The 21,411-nt window shown below is 40.5% G+C and overlaps 2 protein-coding genes across 2 annotated transcripts in view; one reads left to right on the forward strand and one right to left on the reverse strand.

The window, feature by feature from the left end:
* The window catches only part of slc44a4 (solute carrier family 44 member 4), a gene marked incomplete at both ends in the record, with an annotated part of 23,750 nt that extends 20,447 nt beyond the window's left edge, over positions 1–3,303 (forward strand). The window contains 6 exons of the mRNA XM_080838132.1: positions 14–117; positions 2,060–2,133; positions 2,234–2,304; positions 2,480–2,574; positions 2,993–3,077; positions 3,191–3,303. Coding sequence (XP_080694258.1) covers positions 14–117; positions 2,060–2,133; positions 2,234–2,304; positions 2,480–2,574; positions 2,993–3,077; positions 3,191–3,303 — 542 coding nt within the window. The remainder of the gene's footprint in view (positions 1–13; positions 118–2,059; positions 2,134–2,233; positions 2,305–2,479; positions 2,575–2,992; positions 3,078–3,190) is intronic.
* Positions 3,304–5,559: 2,256 nt separating this feature from the next.
* On the reverse strand, positions 5,560–14,575 carry rnf5 (ring finger protein 5). Its single transcript, XM_080838036.1, has 6 exons — positions 14,299–14,575; positions 12,577–12,595; positions 10,287–10,399; positions 8,390–8,444; positions 8,179–8,290; positions 5,560–7,958 (listed from the first exon to the last, which is right to left on the reverse strand). Exons 1-6 carry the CDS (start codon positions 14,502–14,504, stop codon positions 7,846–7,848), a joined length of 618 nt encoding a protein of 205 aa, XP_080694162.1. The 5' UTR covers positions 14,505–14,575; the 3' UTR covers positions 5,560–7,845.
* Between the last annotated feature and the right edge of the window lie 6,836 nt (positions 14,576–21,411).

The following is a 21,411-nucleotide window of genomic DNA, read 5'->3' on the forward strand; positions in this document are numbered from 1 at the left end:
TGTGTTTGTACAGCGGCTCAGAACGGATTTGCACGGTTTCTGATGTGTTGTCTGAAGTGCTGCTTTTGGTGCCTTGAGAAGTTCATCAAATTCCTCAACAGGAACGCTTACATCATGGTTGGTCTCAATAACATCATGCTTACATCATGGTTGGTCTCAATAACATCATGCGTACATCATGGTTGGTCTCAAAGCCTCTGATCCATAACATCATGCTTTCAAGAATGCTCACCGTAACCAGGGGTGGAGATCCCATTTCATTGTAGGGGGGGACAATACATTGTAACATTTCAGAGAGTAATTCCGGAGGGGGGGGGGACATGAAAAAATAGCTTTCACGAGAGCTAGCATAAATACCAAATTCTCTTATCACATTTACAAACAGAAATTCTAAGTGATTTTTGAATTATCTAAACGGCATTTAAATGCACTAACACGAAATATAAGAACAGCTCAAGGACACCTCGACACGGGATACCTGCCACCTTCTTATTACAGTGCATGAAATGCCCTGTATTGTTATTCCTAGGCTTCTTCTTCTTCTTCTTCTTCTTCTCACCTTTTTCTGCGATTAATTCAGCCCGAACCGCTTAACGTAGAAACTTCATTCAAACTTTGGCGCGTAGGTCTTGTAAAGGACACTTATGCTATGTATTTTTCACTTTTCTAAACTTTATACTTTTTAAGATATTAAATAAAAACGAATCTAAATTTTCCCATTGACTTGGGCCATTATGACATCATAATAGGGTCTTTAAACTGGCTTGCACCTGTGCTTCACTGACACCTGCGCCAAATCCAAGGAACCTCTTCTCTGTCCCTCTCAATCTAACTGTAACTAGGAACATTAAGACACCTTCCATTCTCTACTTTTTTTTCTCTCCATATTTCTCTCTATCCCTCTCAGTCTACTTTCTCTCACACTCAATCTCTCTTCTTCACTCCATTTTTATCTCCTTTTTCAATATTTTCACTCTCTTTTTCTCTTTCACTCTTGTTCACTCTTCTTTCCTTCTTCCACTCTTCTTTCCTTTCACTTTTCTTTCCTTTCTTCACTCTCCTTTCTTCTTTCCTTCTTCAACTATGATTTCCTTCTTTCACTCTTCTTTCCTTTCTTCACTCTTCTTTCTTTTCTTCTTCCACTCTTCTTTCCTTTCTTCACTCTTCTTTCTTTCTTCTTTCCTTCTTCATATCTTCTCTCCTTTCTTCACTCTTCTTTCCTATCTTCTTTCCTTCTTCCACTCTTCTTTCCTTTCTTCTTTCTTTTCTTCTTCCTTTCCTAACTTTTGCATTTCATGCACTGGTATTTCCTTCAGGAAATGCATTTTCTAGTTACTATACGACCTCTCTACCTCTGCACCACTGTCGCCCCTCCCCGTCTGTACCAGCATAGTTGATCGAGCCCAGGACAAAATTACATTACCTTAAGTTAATTTAACTAATATGGAGATGAACGAAGATGTAGACCTACGTTTATTAACTAGCATTAACCTGCCCCTGAAACGACAGTGTCCCAACTGTCTAGCTAGCTATCTTAACGGTGTTAATTACCGGCATGCGTGTGCTATGGCAAACGCTCACGTTGTCATGTCAATCCATTATTAAACGTATACTTGTGCATATCGATTGGAGCTTCGTAAATTTAGAAAAACTTCTTCTTTACATGTTCTTACTGCGTTTGAGAGTGAGCTTAATCTCTTTACATAGCTTGTATCATAGCGGGAGTGACAGGGGAGAGACGAGGAAAACAATATCACAACCTGACGGCGTACTGGGCAGATTGACTGAATGCGGAGCTGTTGGTAGCCCAGCCACTTGGAACAGCATGTGAACCAAACCACTTTGAAAAATCATGATCCCCCTACTCCTCAATCATGATCCCCGGGATCTCCGCCTATGACGGGCATTTCCATCACTTGGTGTAATACTTCAGTCCAGTGGGGTGCCTGGAGAGTTGATTATCCATTATCATTGCTTATCTAAACCCAATAAACAGTAGCCTCTTATTGCTGTTAATTTTATGCCAGTTTTAATCTACAACTTTCTTTGCAATCAACAGATTGCCATTTATGGTAAAAACTTCTGTACATCAGCCAAGAATGCTTTCATGCTACTCCTGAGGAACGTTGTGAGGTCAGTGCCCTAACCCGGAGCTGTGGTGTGTGTGCTCAAACAGTGTGTATTGTCTTCATTCAAGCTGTTGTTGTTGAGTCCCTTTGCTTGTGCTTTTCAGGGTGGTGGTACTGGATAAAGTGACCGATCTGCTGCTATTCTTTGGAAAACTATTAGTAGTTGGTGGAGTCGGTAAGAACTCTTTCACAGAGGTCATGCTTTTTCCTCAGAGTTTGTGCTTCCCTATTACATTTGTAATGAAATCAATCAGTCAGTCAGGCAGTGAGTTCATCCATCTTGTTCTCTCTCTAGGGGTACTGTCATTCTACTTCTTCTCAGTGATTCATCCATCTTGTTCTCTCTCTAGGGGTACTGTCATTCTACTTCTTCTCAGGGAGGATCCAGGCCCCAGGCAGCTCTTTCCAGGCCAGCGCCCTCAACTACTACTGGATGCCAATCATTGTGAGTGACAGAATTCAGTCTGTTCATATTGGAAAGTCAAAAATACACATTTAAGATGTCTGCCTGAACAGTGTAGAAATCGGTACATTTTGTGTTAATGTCCTTGTCCTTTGTATCATTTCAGTGTAGTTTAATTTAATATATGAATGTTTTTTGTTTCAGTTTTTGGCACATAATTTTAACAACCAGTTGTCATAACTGTTTTGTCCATTCAATGACCCCTTGCTGTATTGTTTGCTGTTAGTGTAATGCTGTGTTTTTCTCCGGGTGTTGTAGACGGTAGTGGTGGGATCATATCTGATTGTATGCTGTTCGTGTAATGGTGTGTTTTTCTCCGGGTGTTGTAGACGGTAGTGGTGGGATCATATCTGATTGTATGCTGTTCGTGTAATGGTGTGTTTTTCTCTGGTTATTGTAGACGGTAGTGGTGGGATCGTATCTGATTGCTCAGGGCTTCTTCAGCGTCTACAGTATGTGTGTAGACACACTGTTCCTCTGCTTTTGTAAGTCTGCAGTACGGGCATCTTACTCCATCACTAAAAATACAAATAAACTAAAAATGTGTGTTAAAATTTAGCCCACTGACCACAAATTTGTTCTCTGTGGTGTGTCTTAGTGGAGGACTTGGAACGTAACAATGGCTCGATGGAGAAACCGTACTACATGTCCAAAAACCTGATGAAAATTCTCAACAAAAAGAACAAGCAGCCCAAAAATGTTGCAGATTGACAGAAACCACTCGCCTCACTCCCTTGTCTGTCATCACCTCACCTTTTGAAGTAAAAAACCAGCTTCAGCACAGTCACTGGTGCAAATGATTTCATGTTTCCCTCTCACCAACTTGAAGTTTACATCACACAGATATCCTGTATTTTGCACTTTCTTTTTATTTCTGTGATTTTAAAGCATGTTCCAAATGTTGTACACCATTTACTATGTGCAACAATGTCACCACAGACACATATCAGTAGAGAATTTATTTTTTTATCTTGCTAAATAATGTGCCTTAAGACGTGTATAATCCAAATGGCATAGGTTACCTTTTAAAATTATTATTATTTTTAAGTCATTTGGTTAGGTTAATTGTTTTATGTTTGGTTAAAAAAAGAAAAGAAAAAGGAGAAAAGTGGATGTTTGTGGCCTAATCCTATTTTTACTCCTGCCAAATAATGAGCCCCATGTAAAATGTACATGATTTAAAATGTAGATACATTTTGAATCAATTTATTTTCATTTGATTTAGAAAAATCAGATTGTTTTGTTTTTGTGATGGATCTCTTAAAAATGTGTCCGCGTATAGTGGGCCAAAACATTGCACATGATTTAATTTATAAAAAAAAAATGATGTTTTTCAGTCATTGAAATGTTTATATTTAATAAAACAGAATGTTTTGTAAACTATTCAAAGATAGTCTCAACAAAGGACTGAGTCGCTCAATCTTCCACTATAGTGCTGAAGCCAACCTGCTTCTGACAGCCAAACAGGCAAATCATGAAGACATTTTTTGTGAAACTGGTTCTGAAGTCACACTGCTCTCACAGGTTTCCAAGGGTTACACAACCAAGTATGAGGAACCACACGGTAACCTGACAGCAGAAAATACATTGTACAAATACACATTAGACCTGACTGGATTTACAATAGTGTTTGTTTTTTCACTGCAAAGCTTTCTCTACTCATAAAATGTTATTATATGTAGGCAAACATGTACATTTAAAACATTTCCCATGATTTGAGCAGAGATTTTCTTGAGAAGTCTGCTTACCATAAACATTTTAAAGGTCTATTGCTGGGTTTTGAGTTATTCTATTTGAAAACATTCCTTTGAAAAGGTATCTGTACCGATATGACATGGGCCTAAAATCAAGGATGTAGCCAATTCAAACCCTTAGAGATATTGAGGTGAACAACACCGTGCATGCAAAACCAGCCAACTGTGGTTATGGATTCAAATTCCTGCTTCCTCCAGAAACACCCTAGTTATACCCAACGTATAATTACTCAAAGTGCATACATGTAAAAGAACAGCTTGCTGTACATATGACGTTTATGTACTCACTAACATAAAAACGCTGGCATTACCCTGCTTGCCCTCTTTACATATTTTTGCTTGCTTTCACTTGGTTAATATCTTTCACTGGTGCAGTCTACCGCCCTGGAAAGCTCAAAACTGAGGTAGACATCATTCCAGGTCTCTTTGTATTGTATGTGTTTTTAGTCATTGAAATGTTTATATTTATTAAAGCACAATGACACCAAATGTTTTGTTAACTATTCAAAGATAGTCGTGACAGAGGACGGAAGCGCTCACTATTCCTCCATAGCTGTAGGCAAGCTGCCTGAAGACAACCTGCCCCTGTGCAGCTCTGATCATTATTATTGCTCTGTGACCAACCTATTTCTCTGACAGCCAAACAGGCAAATCATGAAGACATTTGTTGTGAAACTGGTTCTGAAGTCACACTGCTCTCACATGTTTCCAAGGGTTACACAACCAAGTATGAGGAACCAGACAGCAACCTGACCGCAGAAAATCCCAACACACTAGACCTGACTGGATTTACAATAGTGTTTGTTTTTTCATTGCAAAGCTTTCTCTACTCATAAAATGTAGGCAAACATGTACATTTAAAACATTTCCCATGATTTGAGCAGACATTTTTACGTACAATAGTTTGCTTACCATGAACATTTACAGCATGCTGTTAATATGACGTTTATGTACTCACTAACATCATACAAAGTGCTGGCATAACCCTGCTTGCCTTTACATATTTTAGTTTGCTTTCACTTGGTTTTGATCCATCACTGGTGCAGTCTTACCGCCCTGGAAAGCTCAAAACTGAGGTAGACAGCATTCCAGGTCTGCAGTTTCCAATCATTCTGAATTCTATAAAGACATGCCCTTTAACTTTGAAAGCTGCAGTGCCAGTCAGTCCTGTGTTATGATGCCTTTAGGGACAAACACAAATGAGACACATTAATCAGCTGTATGAAACATTTATTCACTGCCACAAAACAGTCCTCATTTTTCAGGGGTATTTAAAATGCTTTTGACTATTTGTATCCAGTCTCCTTAATTTTTAAAATCTTCAGAAAAGACTTGTGGTACAATTGTCAAGTTCCTGTTTTTAGTGTCACAAAGTATATTACAAATGAGTCATTGAACTAGACGGCGATATGCAAACAAAAAACAAAACAAAAACAACAACCCAATTTGTCCATTGCCATGGCTACATGATGCAAAGGTGTGTAATTCACATCATTGATTATTCTGACTTAGACAGCAGTAATTCTACTCAGATTCAAATGATCCATGTCTCTACCTCTGCCAACTTGTTTTGCCCGTAAGAACTCCCTGGATGAGTGGCTTTTCCATATTGCACTCAATCTTGACTGGGCCATTGGCTTATGTAGATCGTACCAGCCAATTAGAGGCCTCCATGCTATCTGGTAGGCCAAGTAGGAAGGCAACTCCACTTTTGGACTGGACAGCGTCAATGTCCATCAAGATGATGTACAATTAAGAACAACTAAAATGTCTGCACAACCTCACATAACCATGGCCAATGGAGATCTGCATTTACAATACTCATACATACACAGATATATATACAAAGACACATATACACACGCAGACAGACTTCAACAATTGAGAAAAACCGTCGATACAAGAGGGCCAAAAACATCACCATGTCCATACGTTCATATCAGGGAAAAGTCATTGGTGTGCTTTTGGTGGGAGTTTGCTGGATCTCTATGAGTGTGGGCTGTGCATGGGTATCCATCTTCTCAACCCTATGAAGAAGAACACACCTGCATCTCTATAAGTGTGGGCTGTGCATGAGATCCATCTTCTCAACCCTATCAAGAAGAACAACACACCTGCATCTCTATGAGAGGGGGCTGTGCATCAGTATCCATCTTCTCAACCCTATGAAGTACAGATCTGCTCTGTACTACACCTGCATTTCAGAAGGATTCAGAATGGTTTGGGACAAGAAATTATTGTCGCATAAATAAAGATGAAGAATTACATACACACACTTACTCACACACTCCCTCTAGCCTACTGACACTTTACTCCACTCATGGCCACTCATAGTACCATTTGAGCTTGGATTAAATCTGTGGCAGGTTTCCCAGGTGTCCCACGCGTCCACTTCATATGAAGTCCAATTGGCCCAGTATGTACTGCATATCATAGTATACTCCTGGGACAAGCGTCTACCTCTCCAAATACAAGATTCTATTTCTATTGTTCGTGGTAGACTTTTTAGACAGGAAGTTAGTAGACTCGTTTACTTTACAACAAAGACTTTCAGGTGTATAATACTATGCCAAAGGCCCCATTAGAAGTGAATGATATCATTTCAGGACAGAGCACAGTGGAATGATGTCTTTGTATACTGCTAGGGTTAGTGACCAGGTATATATGCCATTTAATTTATCAATCGGGGGTTAGCTTTCTCACTGTAAACTACACGTCCATGTGCAAAATTTTGCCCCCAATCCCAGTCTTAATCACGTCTTTGGCATGAGTCGAGTAGTTAATGTTAAAACATAGACTAAGTCCTTGATGTCCTTATTCTAGTGAACAAACTGGGATAGTCTTGTCCATCTCGCCTGCTCTGAGGGCTTCTTGAACCAGATTTACCAACCAATCAGAGAAGAGACAGGACACTTCTCATGGCAGGGGTACCTATGCATATATGTGTGCGTGTCACTCCACTTGTAATACTTCAGTTCAACATCACCATAAGCTACGAATCACACCTTATTGATCTGAACGAACCCCTCTAATACTGCCTCTATTGAACTCTCAAATGTTGTATACTAATGGCATTCAAATAGCCAATGGCACTTCAGTAGCTAGCTGTGCCATGGCCTATGCCCAGGATCCTCTTCATGAGTGTGTGTGCACACATATATATATGAAATATATATATATATAGAAGGAAAGGTAAGAGGCCAAGAAAATCAAGGGAGAGCAGAGGGAGATAGACAGAGATAGACAGAGAAAGACAAAAGTGCTTATTAACCAGTAGGTTGTGTGTCATTGCACACTCATACAGTGGTGGCCTGCTATGTGTGGCTGTAAGTAGTCTCCCAAAGAGTACATTTCATAAGTAACGCTCCAAATCTTGGGTGGGTGGGTGGGTGTGTGTGTGTGTGTGTGTGTGCGCGCTAAACTGTATCTTTCTCAATCCCCAGCCTCATCCATCTTCACTCTCCGTATTCCCTTGTAGTCTTTCTGCTGTAGCTGTCTCTTACACACTCAGCATCCAAAAGAAGAAAAATATGGCCAGAAATAAGAAGAGGGAGTCTTGCCAGTTGTTTCCATTGTTAGGGTTCCCGTTGCCTTGGTGATCACCCATATAATCTGAAGGGCAGGAGAATAAAAAAAGAATTTAGATATACATCCCTACATGCAATGATCAGCTTAATTTAATTGCAGACATTTACCTAGCACTGTGTGTCAGGATGAGGGTATGATCAGGCAGAAAGCCTTCAAGTAAAATCTTGAAGATGCCTGAATCAGATCAACTTGTGAGCTTGCATCTGCTTTACAGTAGGGTCATGTGGGAGGTGAGTGTGTCTACCTGCTCTTTGGAAAGGGTCATTGGTGTTGAAGACTGTGGTGAAAAAGCCGAATGGGAATGCCCCTATGCCAAAGGACATGTGGAAACCTGTGTCTCCAAACCCCTGGAAAGGCTACGGCACAGAACAGCACAATTAGTTGCCCTTGCATAACAGACGTCCCGTTTTGTGTACTCTGACAGACAGAATTGAGACATAATTGGGAATACTCACCCCTCTACTCTCTGGCTCGGGTCTCTGTCCTTGAGGTCGAGGTGGGGTTTTCAACCTACAATTCAAAGGCACATTTAAATGGAACCCAAATGACACCGTGTCAGACAAAAAAAAACCAAGTCAATTAAAATGCATCACACAACATCACCTACTCAAGGGCTGCGTCTGAATAGTCTTAAAATGCTGTCTTAGCACCCTGGTGTCTTAGAAGAAGAGAAGGAAGCACTGTCCGATTCTGCTTAATTTTTTTCTCAGGGGTCATAAGACACCTTAGAATACGTCATATAACGGTCATTTTTCAAGGAACCATCGGTGTAGCCTTGATGCTGTCTACTACCCACAAACCTTTGCGCCACGACCCTCCGGCAACTGAAAATGTAAACAAAGATGGCGGACCAACTCCGCTGACGGTCGTGTTTTGTATGTAAATGTACATGTTTTCAGCGTTTTCGCGCTTAGATTTTTCAAAACTTACCGAGAAATAGACACTGCACTATCCGATAACACCATCATTGTAACCATCAATAATGGTTGATGTGATTTGAGAGGCGTCAGTGAGACAACTTTCTAACATCAATACGTTAGCCTACGTAAGTTAGCTACGTAAGCTACGTAACTAACCTACATTCTTTCAGCATACAAACGACATAAAAGAACGTTCGTAAACAACGTTTTTTTGAATAATCTCACCCTTAAAAATGACCTCGTGCAAGACAGCTGTCTGACAGCTGTCTGGATTAGACACCAAGGTTGTAAGACAGCTCTCTTACATTTAAGACTATTCAGACGCAGCCAAGGTGTCATCAAAGGACAGTCATGACAGCAGAGCTTTGGAACTTCAACTTTACGCTAATTATTGTCTCATCAACATGGAGTTGAATCTTCTACCAGTATCCAGCCAGAAGTGTTAAGTGGCTGTGTATAGTAAAAACCTTGCATCAAAAAGTTGTGTAGGAGGACCCGACTGTAAGTTTGATTCTTTGAATATTGATTCACTATATACAAATACTACAGCAGTGTTACCTCTATCAATGCAGATAATGCTGTAAAGACCAATGTGTTGAAAACAAATCAATCAAATAAACTGGTGTGCATTCCACCAAACAACTCCTACAAAAGGCGTGTACTGCCATGATTAGTACCATGTGATGTTGGCAAAACATTTATCATCATTAGCTACTGATAAGTAAGGGATAATGTATATAACGCAGGTCATTATCGGGAAAATAACCCCTGACAGGGCGAACAGCTTGCTTCACCCTGAAGGGGCTTATTTTCCCGATAATGACCGGCGTTCTATACATTATCCCGCTTATTATACGGCTACTTGCCAAAACAAAAAAATAACTTAACACAGTGTGTCTTTTTACAATGTATTCGTTACTATACGTAGTGTTAAAAAGCAGAGAAATAGTTCGCCAAAGACGTTGAACTTCAAAGACGTTGAACATTCTTTAGAACACAGCTGCTCAACCGTCCGCTGAAACTCCATTGATAAGTTACCGGACTACTTGCGGAGTGCTACGAAAGACGTGAATCAGAGGCAAAAAGGCCACTTTCCTTGACAGCGGTCATTATTGCATAGCAACGGTCCGTTATCGGTTAATAACGGACCGCAGCACGTTGGGAAGCCCCATTCAAGTGAATGAAGCATTCTACAGCATTAAGAAGAGCTGTGTAATAAGACCAAATAAAGCCCTACTTATTCAGCCATACTTCCTTCTGCAACACAAAGATGAACACACAACCTCATAGGGAGATTTCCTAAAACACATGATTGGATGTAGTCTGCCTTTCCACTTCTTCCTCATTCTTATCCTTCCCACCCCACACACTCTCACACACACACACACACACACACACACACACACACACACACAAGTAAAAGGGTATATACCTGGGGTCCTCCTGGCTGCTGCTTCCACGTCCATAGAGGGGGATAACCTTGTCTCTGCTGATTCCAGCCTTACACACAGGACACTGCTGTCTGCTGGGCCTCGTCTCTAGCCACTGAAATGACCCCAAAAAACACAAATTGATTAAATAGTCTACACACACCCACAAATGTTACTTTCATCAGGTAGACAATACACAATACTTCCAATTAGAGCCAAGCTGATATAGGATTTTTGAAAGGATTTTTCAAGATATTCATGCTAAACAAGAACTCAAAGATTTTCTCCAACATCTAGCACAGTGATTGAAGTGTTCTGATCAAGGTACATAATTGTTGTTTAAATGAAAGTCTGGTAGCCTAAACAAAGGCTCTCAGTTATAGACAATATATAACTACAGGTATTGTTTCGTTGTTGTTGAAGTTTGGAGTTATGTGGGAATGTGAGTTGAAGTATATCAGAGAAGACAGTCCGGTTTTAGTCAAATTGATGTGAACATGCACACGCCCTGTGCGACTGAAACCAAAGACTGAGAGTCTCTTTGGTGGTACGCCAAATGCCTATAAGCTTTACTACAACGCTAAGAAGGGTGAGAAATATAACTATTTGGATTTCACAAACTTTTACTCATACTGTTAAGACTTTGAACCTAAATGACTAAGGCTTGGTCAAAGCAACTTGCGTGTGTTAGTACACCCATTCTACTCCACTGCCGTAATGGGAAATTAATGTTCCCTCTGTCGAACATGCCCTGCAGGAAAATCAGACTCCGCCCTGTTAGCACAATGATGATGAAAGCCGGGTGATGTCAGGACGCTGGGTCAGTATCGCGCTGATGAAAGCTGTTGAGAAGGGCTATATGGTAGTCGAAGATAAGCGAGATTGGGCGTTTCCCCCAGAGTTCAGACACACTGTTTTCTGGCTAGGCGGGACATGCCAGTGAGCCGCCAATCAGCAGCATCGACCGTTGACAGCCAACTTTTTATAAAGTTACCGAGAAATAGACACTGTACAATGTATAAACCCCAATATTGTTACTCAAAAATATGTTTGTAGGATTTGCGAGGTGTCTGAGCTACCGATCATTCACTTTGAATGGGGATCTGTCAACCTTGACCAGTAGCTTTTTTGTGGTATCATATTATTCCAAGCGATGTTGTAGACACTGTCCAATCCAGGAGCTTCAATGTCTCTCCAAACTTCTTCTAACAAAACAGTCCATCAGGGAATTAAATGTCTGTAAATGTCCCCCAGCCGGATTCAATGGCCTATGGTTTCACAGAGTGTGCGACTTTATCAAAAATATATATATTTACCATCAGATTCGATCAATTTGTTTTCCTCAGCATCGGTCATATTTTGAAATCTCAGATTATCTTTTTTTTGACGCAAAAGTGATTTTGTCCTCCACAATAGTGTCTTTTACATTTTTTTATGTATTTATTTTCTCCAAATACCAGGAGTTAGCAGCAGTGTTTCAGAATTTTACCTGGGTCTACAGGGAGAGGAAAACGTTGCATTTAATTTTGATCTGTCTGTTTTAAGAAAAGCACTTGTGACATCTCACATGTGGCTTTGACTTAGAACTGAACATTTAGCTCACTTCACAGAAAGATCTGCATACATGATAGACTGAGTCTGTTGGGATGTTTTAATCTGGTTATTTTCAATGTGTTGGAGAGTTTTAAATGACCCAGTTGCTCTGCTAATATTTGGATCAATCTCACAATGAACCTCTGCCAGAAAACAGCCCATCCCCAACCACCTAATGCAGATGCTCTACCTGTCCACAACTTTATTAGGAGACGGGCGAACACCAGTCTGTGCTTAAACTGCGTTTTTTTTTTTTTGCACCCCCTGCACAAATCTCAAACTCCGACCATGTGCCTATGTGTTTACATTGTGATGCCCAAAATAATAAAGGCTTTTCTATAAAACAAACACATGTGGTTTCGTCAGATAACTAAGGCCATTTGAGCGCCTAACTAATAGTGGACAATGCATTAGATTTGTTGTGATGTTTGCCACAAGAAAGCAATCCTCCCAATGCACTGGTATTATTTAAATCTTTGATTTATTTAGTCCAACCAGGCATTGTAGTTTAAAAGGACCCAATTTTGTTAAACTTGCGCTCAGTCTATGTGTGTGTGTATGTGTGTGTGTAAGTTGTCTCAACAGTGTGAATGAATAAGCTTTCAAGTACAAAGTCACCTTATGGCACTTTAATCCAGATCTACAGGCTGACCAATAGCATGAAGACTTACATAACCAGAGCAAAACATATGGGCTTACCTGGTGCAGACAAGGCCAGCTTCATACATACAAACATACAGAGAGAGAGAGAGAGAGAGAGAGAGAGAGAGAGAGAGAGAGAGAGAGAGAGAGAGAGAGAGAGAGAGAGAGAGAGAGAGAGAGAGAGGTCATGTTAATGTTTAATGATCTTTTATGATCCCCACTTCAGGTGAAAACTACACATAACACTGGTGGGTAGGGCCTACCTACAAAAGGGTAAAACCTGTATTTTAAAGTGTACCGTAATACTGCCACCAAAATAGTGGAACTGCTTCTCCAGGACAGAAAATATTAGTCTGAGCTCAATTTATGACCGTGTGGAGGGAGACACATTATCCGTTTGAATGACCACACAGTTCAATGGACCAGTACATTTAAAAACAGAATACAACTCACTTACAACAATGTCTCACTCTGCTGCTAACTTAAACACTTTCCGGAGTGCCTTAATGGAGCACATCAGCCCATTATCTTTGATATGGTCTGTTTGTGGCTCAGCAGGGGGTCTTAATCTACCCAGTCAGGTGATGAGATGACATGGGACGGACGGGCCCGAAGCTGTGAGGCCATCCACTCACTAGTGACCACTAATCCACACCAAAATCAGAGCTCCTGCAATTTACATTTAAACTAAAATACCTTGGAAGCCCAAAGGCATGGCACAATTTTCTCTCTACAAACAAGGGGTAGATTGTATTCAATGTGAAACATGATTCAATGCTTTTGACATGCATAGTGTACTAATCTGTCAGTACTATTTACGTTTTGCCCCAATCCATGTCATATACCTTATCTCCCTGACTAGGTTGGACCACAACAACAGCAAGACAAACATATGAGAATAAACACAGTGGCTACAGTTTAGAGGACAGCTAACAAGTTACGTTGGCAAATTGTCAGCATTGACACTTAAACTAAACTGTATAATCCCGACTCATTCCTGATGAGTGTCACTGTTGGGGAACAATGATATAAGTGATGAACTTGTGTTAGCTAGCAAGCTAACTAGCTAGCTAGCTGGCGTTCTTGGTTGAGCATATGGTTTGAGCAAATGCATAAAACTCTCGCTCACATTCCAGTATCACTGCAATCAATGAGTAAAGAGAAGGCAGCTTTACATTGCATCAATATGATACGACAATGTCCCTTTAAACACATCGCCTTCTTCACCAAACTAGCCAATATACCTTAAGAGTGTTAGCTAACGTAAGCGCAAGCATTTTCAACTACATGGTTATTAATGTCAACACAGACTCCAAGCAGTGGCAGCAAGTTAACGCTAGCCAACCAAAGGTAACAGCAAAATGCATCATGGTGTTCATAAAATACCGTTACAGTATCGTATTTGGTTGTCTGGAAACGTAGTCATTAACTTGGGTGACTAACGTTAGCTAAATGTTGTTTGATCAGCTGGATGTGTTGAGCAATCATAGCCATCATGTCTAACCTGTTACCTTGCTAGCTAACTAAAAGGTAATCCAGCCAAAAACATCCTTTGACACATCTCACTAAACCAGTTAGATACACAAACTGCAAACGGATAACATAGATAGCTGCACATCAAATCACATTCATAAGAACAGTAGCATTCGCTAGTAAGCGTTAATCACAACGGTACGTCACTTCTAAAATATGATTAAATTAACAGCTAGTGAATGGCAGACATCGACGTTGGTTAATACAGCATCAGCTAGCTAACCAAGCTAACGTTACAAGACATACCAGAATAGATGACCACATAAACTGATGACCGCGTCTCTGGCTGTATCCAAACAAATGTTACATTCGAACGTGGCCCGATCTCGCTCGCGTTCTCCTTCTCCACCGCTCCCGCTTGGGCCATCTCCCTCGTTGCTTTTTTCCCCAGACGGGAATCCTCTACTAGCTGGCCCGCTGTCATTCGAGGGTCCAGGATCGGCGGTCGCCATTATTGTTTACGAGAAGGTAGCGATAGCTAGCTATGTGGATAACTCATGTAAGACGTAAGTTTGGAGCAAGATTTCACTGCTGCTAAACACACCCCCTTCACTTCCGCTTCCGCAATGGACTGGAACCTGGGCAGTGTTACAGTGGGCATCATATCTGCTAGCACCGTATCTTCAATGGTATGTCATTACCAACCATGCGAGTGTTGAAAATATTGAAAAGTCACTCATACTTTGCATGTTTAACTGTCGTATGGTGATTGTAGGTTATAATCTATGACAGTGAAACAGGCCTATATATTTGCTATACATCTGCTCTGCTGAAGTCGCCTATTTAAAAATCACCATATAGGTCATGTATGCAATTTTCATTCAAGAAAGGTAAAGTTACCATGTTGAAACATGATTCAATGTTATGACAAGCATTGTGTATTAATCTGTCAGTACTATTCATGTTTTGCCCCATCCATGTCATATACCTATTCTCCCTGACTAGGTTGGACCACAAAAACAGCAAGACAAACATAGAGAATAAACACATTAGCTACCGTTTAGGCCTCGTTTACACGGAGCCTGGATTGCCTGAATTTCTGATTCATTTTTCACACGTATCGTCTTTTTCGTCGCGTTTACACGGAGCCGTGTCAAAAAATGTGGAAATGTCAGAAATATCTTTACTCCGACAAAATGAAACCCTCTGTTCTGAAATGCCATTGTTTCGACCAGTGGTGCCGGATTCATGTTTGTGGTGGGGTGGCAAAAAGTGCTTGTGCAAGGGGCAGAATGCAAAAGGCCAGCTCACTGGTGTGGTTGCTGCAGTCCTTGGGAGGAATTTTTCATGTTTTACACATAGGCCTATACAGGGATGCTGGAATTGCAGGCTCACGGGTTTAATGACTGTTTAATGATACTAGTGCAGTGCCCGTAGGGGGTAACATCTATGACGACGACTGTTCTATGACTATGACATCATTCACAAAAAAGTGTCCCGATGTATCTGTTGTAATTCGTTTGTAGCCTACTTTGTTTTCTCATCATTGCAATATTATAAACCTCAGTCTGCATTTACCCTGGCTGGGAGAGGCTGTCATTCGGAAGATACTGTGTGTGATCGCCTTTGCTCTGTGTTCATTAAACCTGTGAATAAAAGGCTGGGTGCCAATCAAAATCACAATGCAAGAGTGGAGTACTACACCGCTACAACGGTGACATGGGTTTGCACCGTAGGCTACGGCAAACGGTAAAATACAAATATACAAATAAATCGCGAACTATGAATTCAAAAATCTTCAAAATCAAGGATGCACAGGTTCATGACATGCGTAAGCTACATTACTTTGAAACTTAATATAAAGAAGCTTAAAAATAAACGAATAGATCAAATCAATCACTGTCTTAAGAATACCTGAGCAAAAGTCTGTATCTGTTCACCAAGAAGAATTTGAATGCGGACCTCGTATCCAACGGTATTCTGAACTTTGAGTGAAGACAGGATAGTTACTACGCGTATATTGTTTGATTGTGACGTCACTACCCATAGTGCCGACGGGACGGGAAACGATAACTCATTAGTGGCTACGGGAAACGGTAAAATACAAATATCTCGCAAACTATAAATTCAAAAATCTTCAAAATCAAGGATGCACAGGTTCATGACATGCGTAAGCTACATGCGAAATCTCATAACTAACTTAACTACCGTCAGGGAGATACACCCTAGACAGACTGACACCCTGACAGACACACAGAGATTCCTGGATTTATAGATAGATACCACAATGTAGGCCCATGCATGCGCGGTGTTTGGGGTGGGGGGTCGGGAATTGCACCCACTGGCATCATTTAGAAATATTTAAAGTGGCACAAAACACACACAGCATTTAGTGTGCGCAGCGGAGCAGAGACGCTCACCGGGCTATCACACGTGTAACTTTTTCTATAGGCAACACTTTTTCACTCACAGGCGAACACCTGTCTGCGCTTAAACTGCGTTTTTTTGCACCCCCTGGCACAAATCTCAAACTCTGCCCATGGGCCTATGTGCTTACGTTGTGATGCCCAAAAAAATAAACGGTATTCTATAAAACAAACACGTGTGATGAGGTCAGATAACTAAGGCCATTTGAGCACCTAACTAATAGTGGAAAATGCAAGGCTACCTTTCCATTCAGGATGTCAGTGAGCTCACGGCCAAACTTAACAAAGATACTGTTTAAGTGGCACAATTAAGGTAAAAATTGTAAGATAGGCCTAGCCTACTCTATGGCCCCATCTTCAAATTATTTTTAAATGTCAGACTCAAAGTTCAATGAAGTGAGGCTCCTTCTCTTAAATTTGAGGGGGCAGGCTACTGATTCAATGCGCTTGCACACACACCTACCAGAACAGACTCATGGAAAAATGTGGAGGGATCACTCTGCAGATATTATACCCGAAGAACACCTTCTCTTTTTTATCATCGCGATTCAAATGCCATGTGTGTATAATAATATTCTGAATTAAAGTTCATGGTTGTGAAAAATGCATTTATATGTTTATGATAGTGTAATCATTTCATTGGGATGTGCATAGTGGTTCACGTTTCTGTGCTCAAAATTTTGGAACAGCGGGCTGTCGGACTAACAAGTTGTGTAACCACTCTCATCATCAGCTGTGAAGAGGCTCTAGAAAGCTAAAGAAAAAGCCATATTTGAGACTGGCTTATGAAAGAAAAAGGAAACGGATACTGAGTGGAAGATGATTGAAAATGGACTAAATATCTTAGGTGTTCTCCACATCTGTCACAGAACAGTGCACATCAACTGTATCCAGGATATCTGTAAAGGGGCAGCCGTGGCCTACTGGTTAGGGTTTCAGGCCGGAAACCGTAGGGTGGCCAGTTATATCCCCGACCAGTAGGAAAAATGTGGGCGGGGGAAGTGGTTGACCACTGCTCTCCCATGCCCACATCCACAGCTGAAGTGCCCTTGAGCAAGGCACCTAACCCCGATCACTGCTCCCCGGGCGCCGCCAAAGGCAGCTCACTGCTCCGGGTTAGTGTTGTGACGTGCCCGGCTCACAGGCATGAAACATAAAGGGGAGACCACGCAGAATTTATGATAATATATATTATTTATTAATGATTGCAGTTATATATTTATCTAATAATTATAGCAAACGTGTGGTGAAAGTCAGTGTGGTGAAGACAAACAAAAGATGTGATGTAAATTCAGTTAAATGGTAATATAAACAAACAACGACGATAAACCAAAACCAACGACAATCCAACACCAACGACAATCCAAACAACGACAATTCCAATCACTATCCAAATAACCACAATCCAACGACCCATCCACAGCTCCAATCCAACGCTCTCTTGACTGCCATGTGTTCAGGGCTTTCGTAGCCCATCCAATCATGGGGTACACCTGATCCCAATCACCTGCTTCACCTGTTCCCAATCACCTGTTTGAGAGATAGAAACAGAACAGGCATGCAAATCTCATGGGGGCGGGGCCTAGACCCGCCAGGGTCGTGACAGTGTGTAACCTCACTTCACTGTGTTTGTGTGTCACTTCCCTGGATGGGTTAAATGCAGAGATGGATTTCAGAGTGTGTGTGTCTACACCATCTCTGCCATAGAGAGGACTTTCACTTATAGAAGCAGGAGGCTTTTGCCCACCTGTGCAGGTAAATAAAAACACTGGCACTTCTAGCTTGAAAAACAGATGACTTACAGAAGAAACTTTGTGGGAAGCAGAACAAAATGAAAAGATGCTTTGATGAAAACAAGTCCTTGACCCCAGCTCTAAAGCACGGTAGATGAAAAGGGATTGGTACAAAGTCAAATTTGTACAAGGAAGGCTACAACTCCATTTTACCATAATTTCATTGCCATCCTATGTCATCCTACAAGTAGACAAAACCATTGTTCCACATTATGCAAGACTTATTTAGGGAAGAAGCACTCAATCTGTAATGCTGCAAAGTCTATGATTGCTGCCAACAGAGGACTGTTTGATTGAACTTATTAGATTAATACAAAGACAAAAATACATTGTTATTTCAAGCAGAAAACACAATTTCTAACTTTGTCAATGTCTTATATTTTCTTTGTATCCAATTCATTTTTAACTTTTTTGAGGGATAAAAATATGAGCTTTGCTGAGTCATGTAATTTTCTGGGTGATTCCAAATCATATATTAGCCTGTTTCTGGGCACATTGGATACAGGCCCCAATGCCTTGTATATTTTGTGTTCTTTTCTTCAAATCTTTATAGGTCTCCAAATGTAGTTTTTCTTTTATGGTGCTTCCACACCTCAATGTCCAAAGTATATTTCCATTGTCATGCCACACTGTTTTATTTCATAGTATTTAATGTATCCTAAACCAGTGGGTTTTGAATGTACAGCGGGTAAAATATGTATTGAACACGTCACCATTTTTCTCAGTAAATATACTGTATTTCCAAAGGTGCTATTGACATGAAATTTTCACCCGATGTTGGTAACAACCCAGGTAATCCAAATATACAAAGAAACAAAAACAAATTAGTTCAGAAATTAAGTTATGTCTAATAATGTGAAATGACAGAGGGAAAAAGTATTGAACACGCTTACTGATTTTTACTTAATACTTTGTACAAAAGCCTTTGTAGGTAGGGACAACTTCAAGCCGTTCCAGTATGGAGAAGCTAGTCGTATGCATTGCTCAGGTGTGAGTTTGGCCTGTTCTTCCACACAAATCTTGAAAGTTTCCTGTGCCTCTTCTATGAACTCTGATCTTCAGTTCTTTCCATAGATTTTCAATTGAATTCAAGTCAGGTGATTGGCTGGGCCATTCTAGCAGCTTTATTTTCTTTCTCTGAAACCAATTGAGAGTTTCCTTGGCTGTTCATTGTCTTGGTGAAATATCCACCCTTGTTCGGTGTGTACACCAAGGATGACCTAACCTGGTCCATGCAGGCAGGCTCAGCAGTCAAAACTGCACAGAAGCGGCTATACTTCTTGAGGAGACTCAAGAAGTTTGGCATGTCTTCTAAAACACTAACCAACTTTTACAGATGCACCATTGAGAGCATCCTCTCAGGCTGCATCACTGCCTGGTATGGTAGCTGCTCCGCTGCCGACCGCAAGGCCCTGCAGAGGGTGGTGAAGACAGCGGAGTGTATCTCCGGCAGCCATCTCCTCTCCGTGCAAGGCATCTATAACACTAGATGCCTGAGGAAAGCACAAAAGATTTTAAAGGACAACAGCCACCCAGGCTATGGACTATTTTCATTGCTGCCGTCTGGCAGACGCTACCGGAGCATCTGAACACGGACTACCAGACTCACAAACAGCTTTTTCCCCCTGGCTGTAAGGCTTCTGAATCAGCAACACTGACCCACTGAACAGTCGCCACCTCCACCTACTCCCTGCTCCCCCACTCATACAATTCACTTCCTAGATATATTTGCACAATTTTAAAAACTTTTAACTTATTCTTAACATGCCTCACTTCACACTTTAAACTGCTGCTAGCCCTTCTATTCTTAATTGTTGAATGTCAATGTTATATTGTTATAATGTCATAGTGTTACATAGCTATATGTTGTTCTTTAAATTGTTGTATGTTAATGTTACATTTTATATGTTTTATTGTCATAGTGTTATAGAGTTTTATGTTATTTTTTGATATGTTATATGTATGACGTCTACTGCGTAGATGAATGATGCTGGCCAAGTCGTAAGAATTTTGCTGTGCTGAAGCAATTTGGTACATGCAACAATAAACACACTTTGACTTTTGTCTTTTGTTTCTTCTTCATCGTGGTTGATGGCAGCAGATTTTTATAAAGAATGTCTCCGTACATTTTTCCAGTCATCCTTCCTTCAATTGTGTGACATTGTCCAGTACCGTATGCTGAGAAGCAGCCCCACACCATGATGTTCCCACTTCCAAATTTCACTCTTGGGATGATGTGCAGTGCCAGTTCTCCAAACATGGTGTGCATTGTCAAATTATTACCGTAACATATTTTCTGAACGTATTTGTTTTGGTTTCTTTGTAGGTATGGATTACTTGGGTTTTTACCAACATCTGATGCAAATTTCACGTCAGTAGAACCTTTGGAAATATATTTACTGAGGAAAATGGTGACGTTAGCCCGGATAAGTAGAATCTACTTTAAAAATGTAAGTAATGCACTAGGTTGAGCAAACTAAGTAAGTTAAGTTCAGTCTACTTACACCCCAAATTGAATGGAATAAAAAATGTAAGTTATGCACTGGGTTGAGCAAACTAAGTTGGTTAAGTTCAATCTACTTACACCCCAAATTGAGTAGAATGGGAAATGCAAGTTTAATGTACTAACCAAGTTACAACAACTAAAAGTATTTACTTCAATCAACCATTCCGAACCATCTATCTAACTCAGTTTGTACAGTATTAGCCTACTCAAAACTAAATCTAACAATCCAACTGTTTTGTTTAAATCACAAAAATGAGCGTACAACGGCAAACATTACCCTGATATCTCTATCAAAAACTGGAAGTCATCAGTCTGGTAAACCTGATTTAGCAACAGTTGGGTCGTTGCAACAACTCCTAACTTATCGTTTTATTGTACAGTAGCCTAACTGTAATAATGTCTGCTGCTGGGTTTAGTTCTCACTCATCAAAATGTGAGGGCAAACGTTGTAAGTTGGCAAAAACTTGATTACATTAAGTTGATGCTACTTAAAATAGCCTACTCAATAACAATAAGAGACACCATTAAAAAGTACAGTTTAATCAGAATAGATAAGTAAAGTTAACAAATTACACACATTTAAGTAATGTGAACTAAATTTGTTTGAGTAGAAACGACATTCGGGCTTTCAGTGCACAACTGTTGGCTTAACCTGAACTGAATTAATTCCACTTAGCGACAACTGACGACATTT

Source organism: Sprattus sprattus (assembly GCF_963457725.1).
Source record: "Sprattus sprattus genome assembly, chromosome: 4".
Taxonomy (NCBI): Eukaryota; Metazoa; Chordata; class Actinopteri; order Clupeiformes; family Clupeidae; genus Sprattus; species Sprattus sprattus.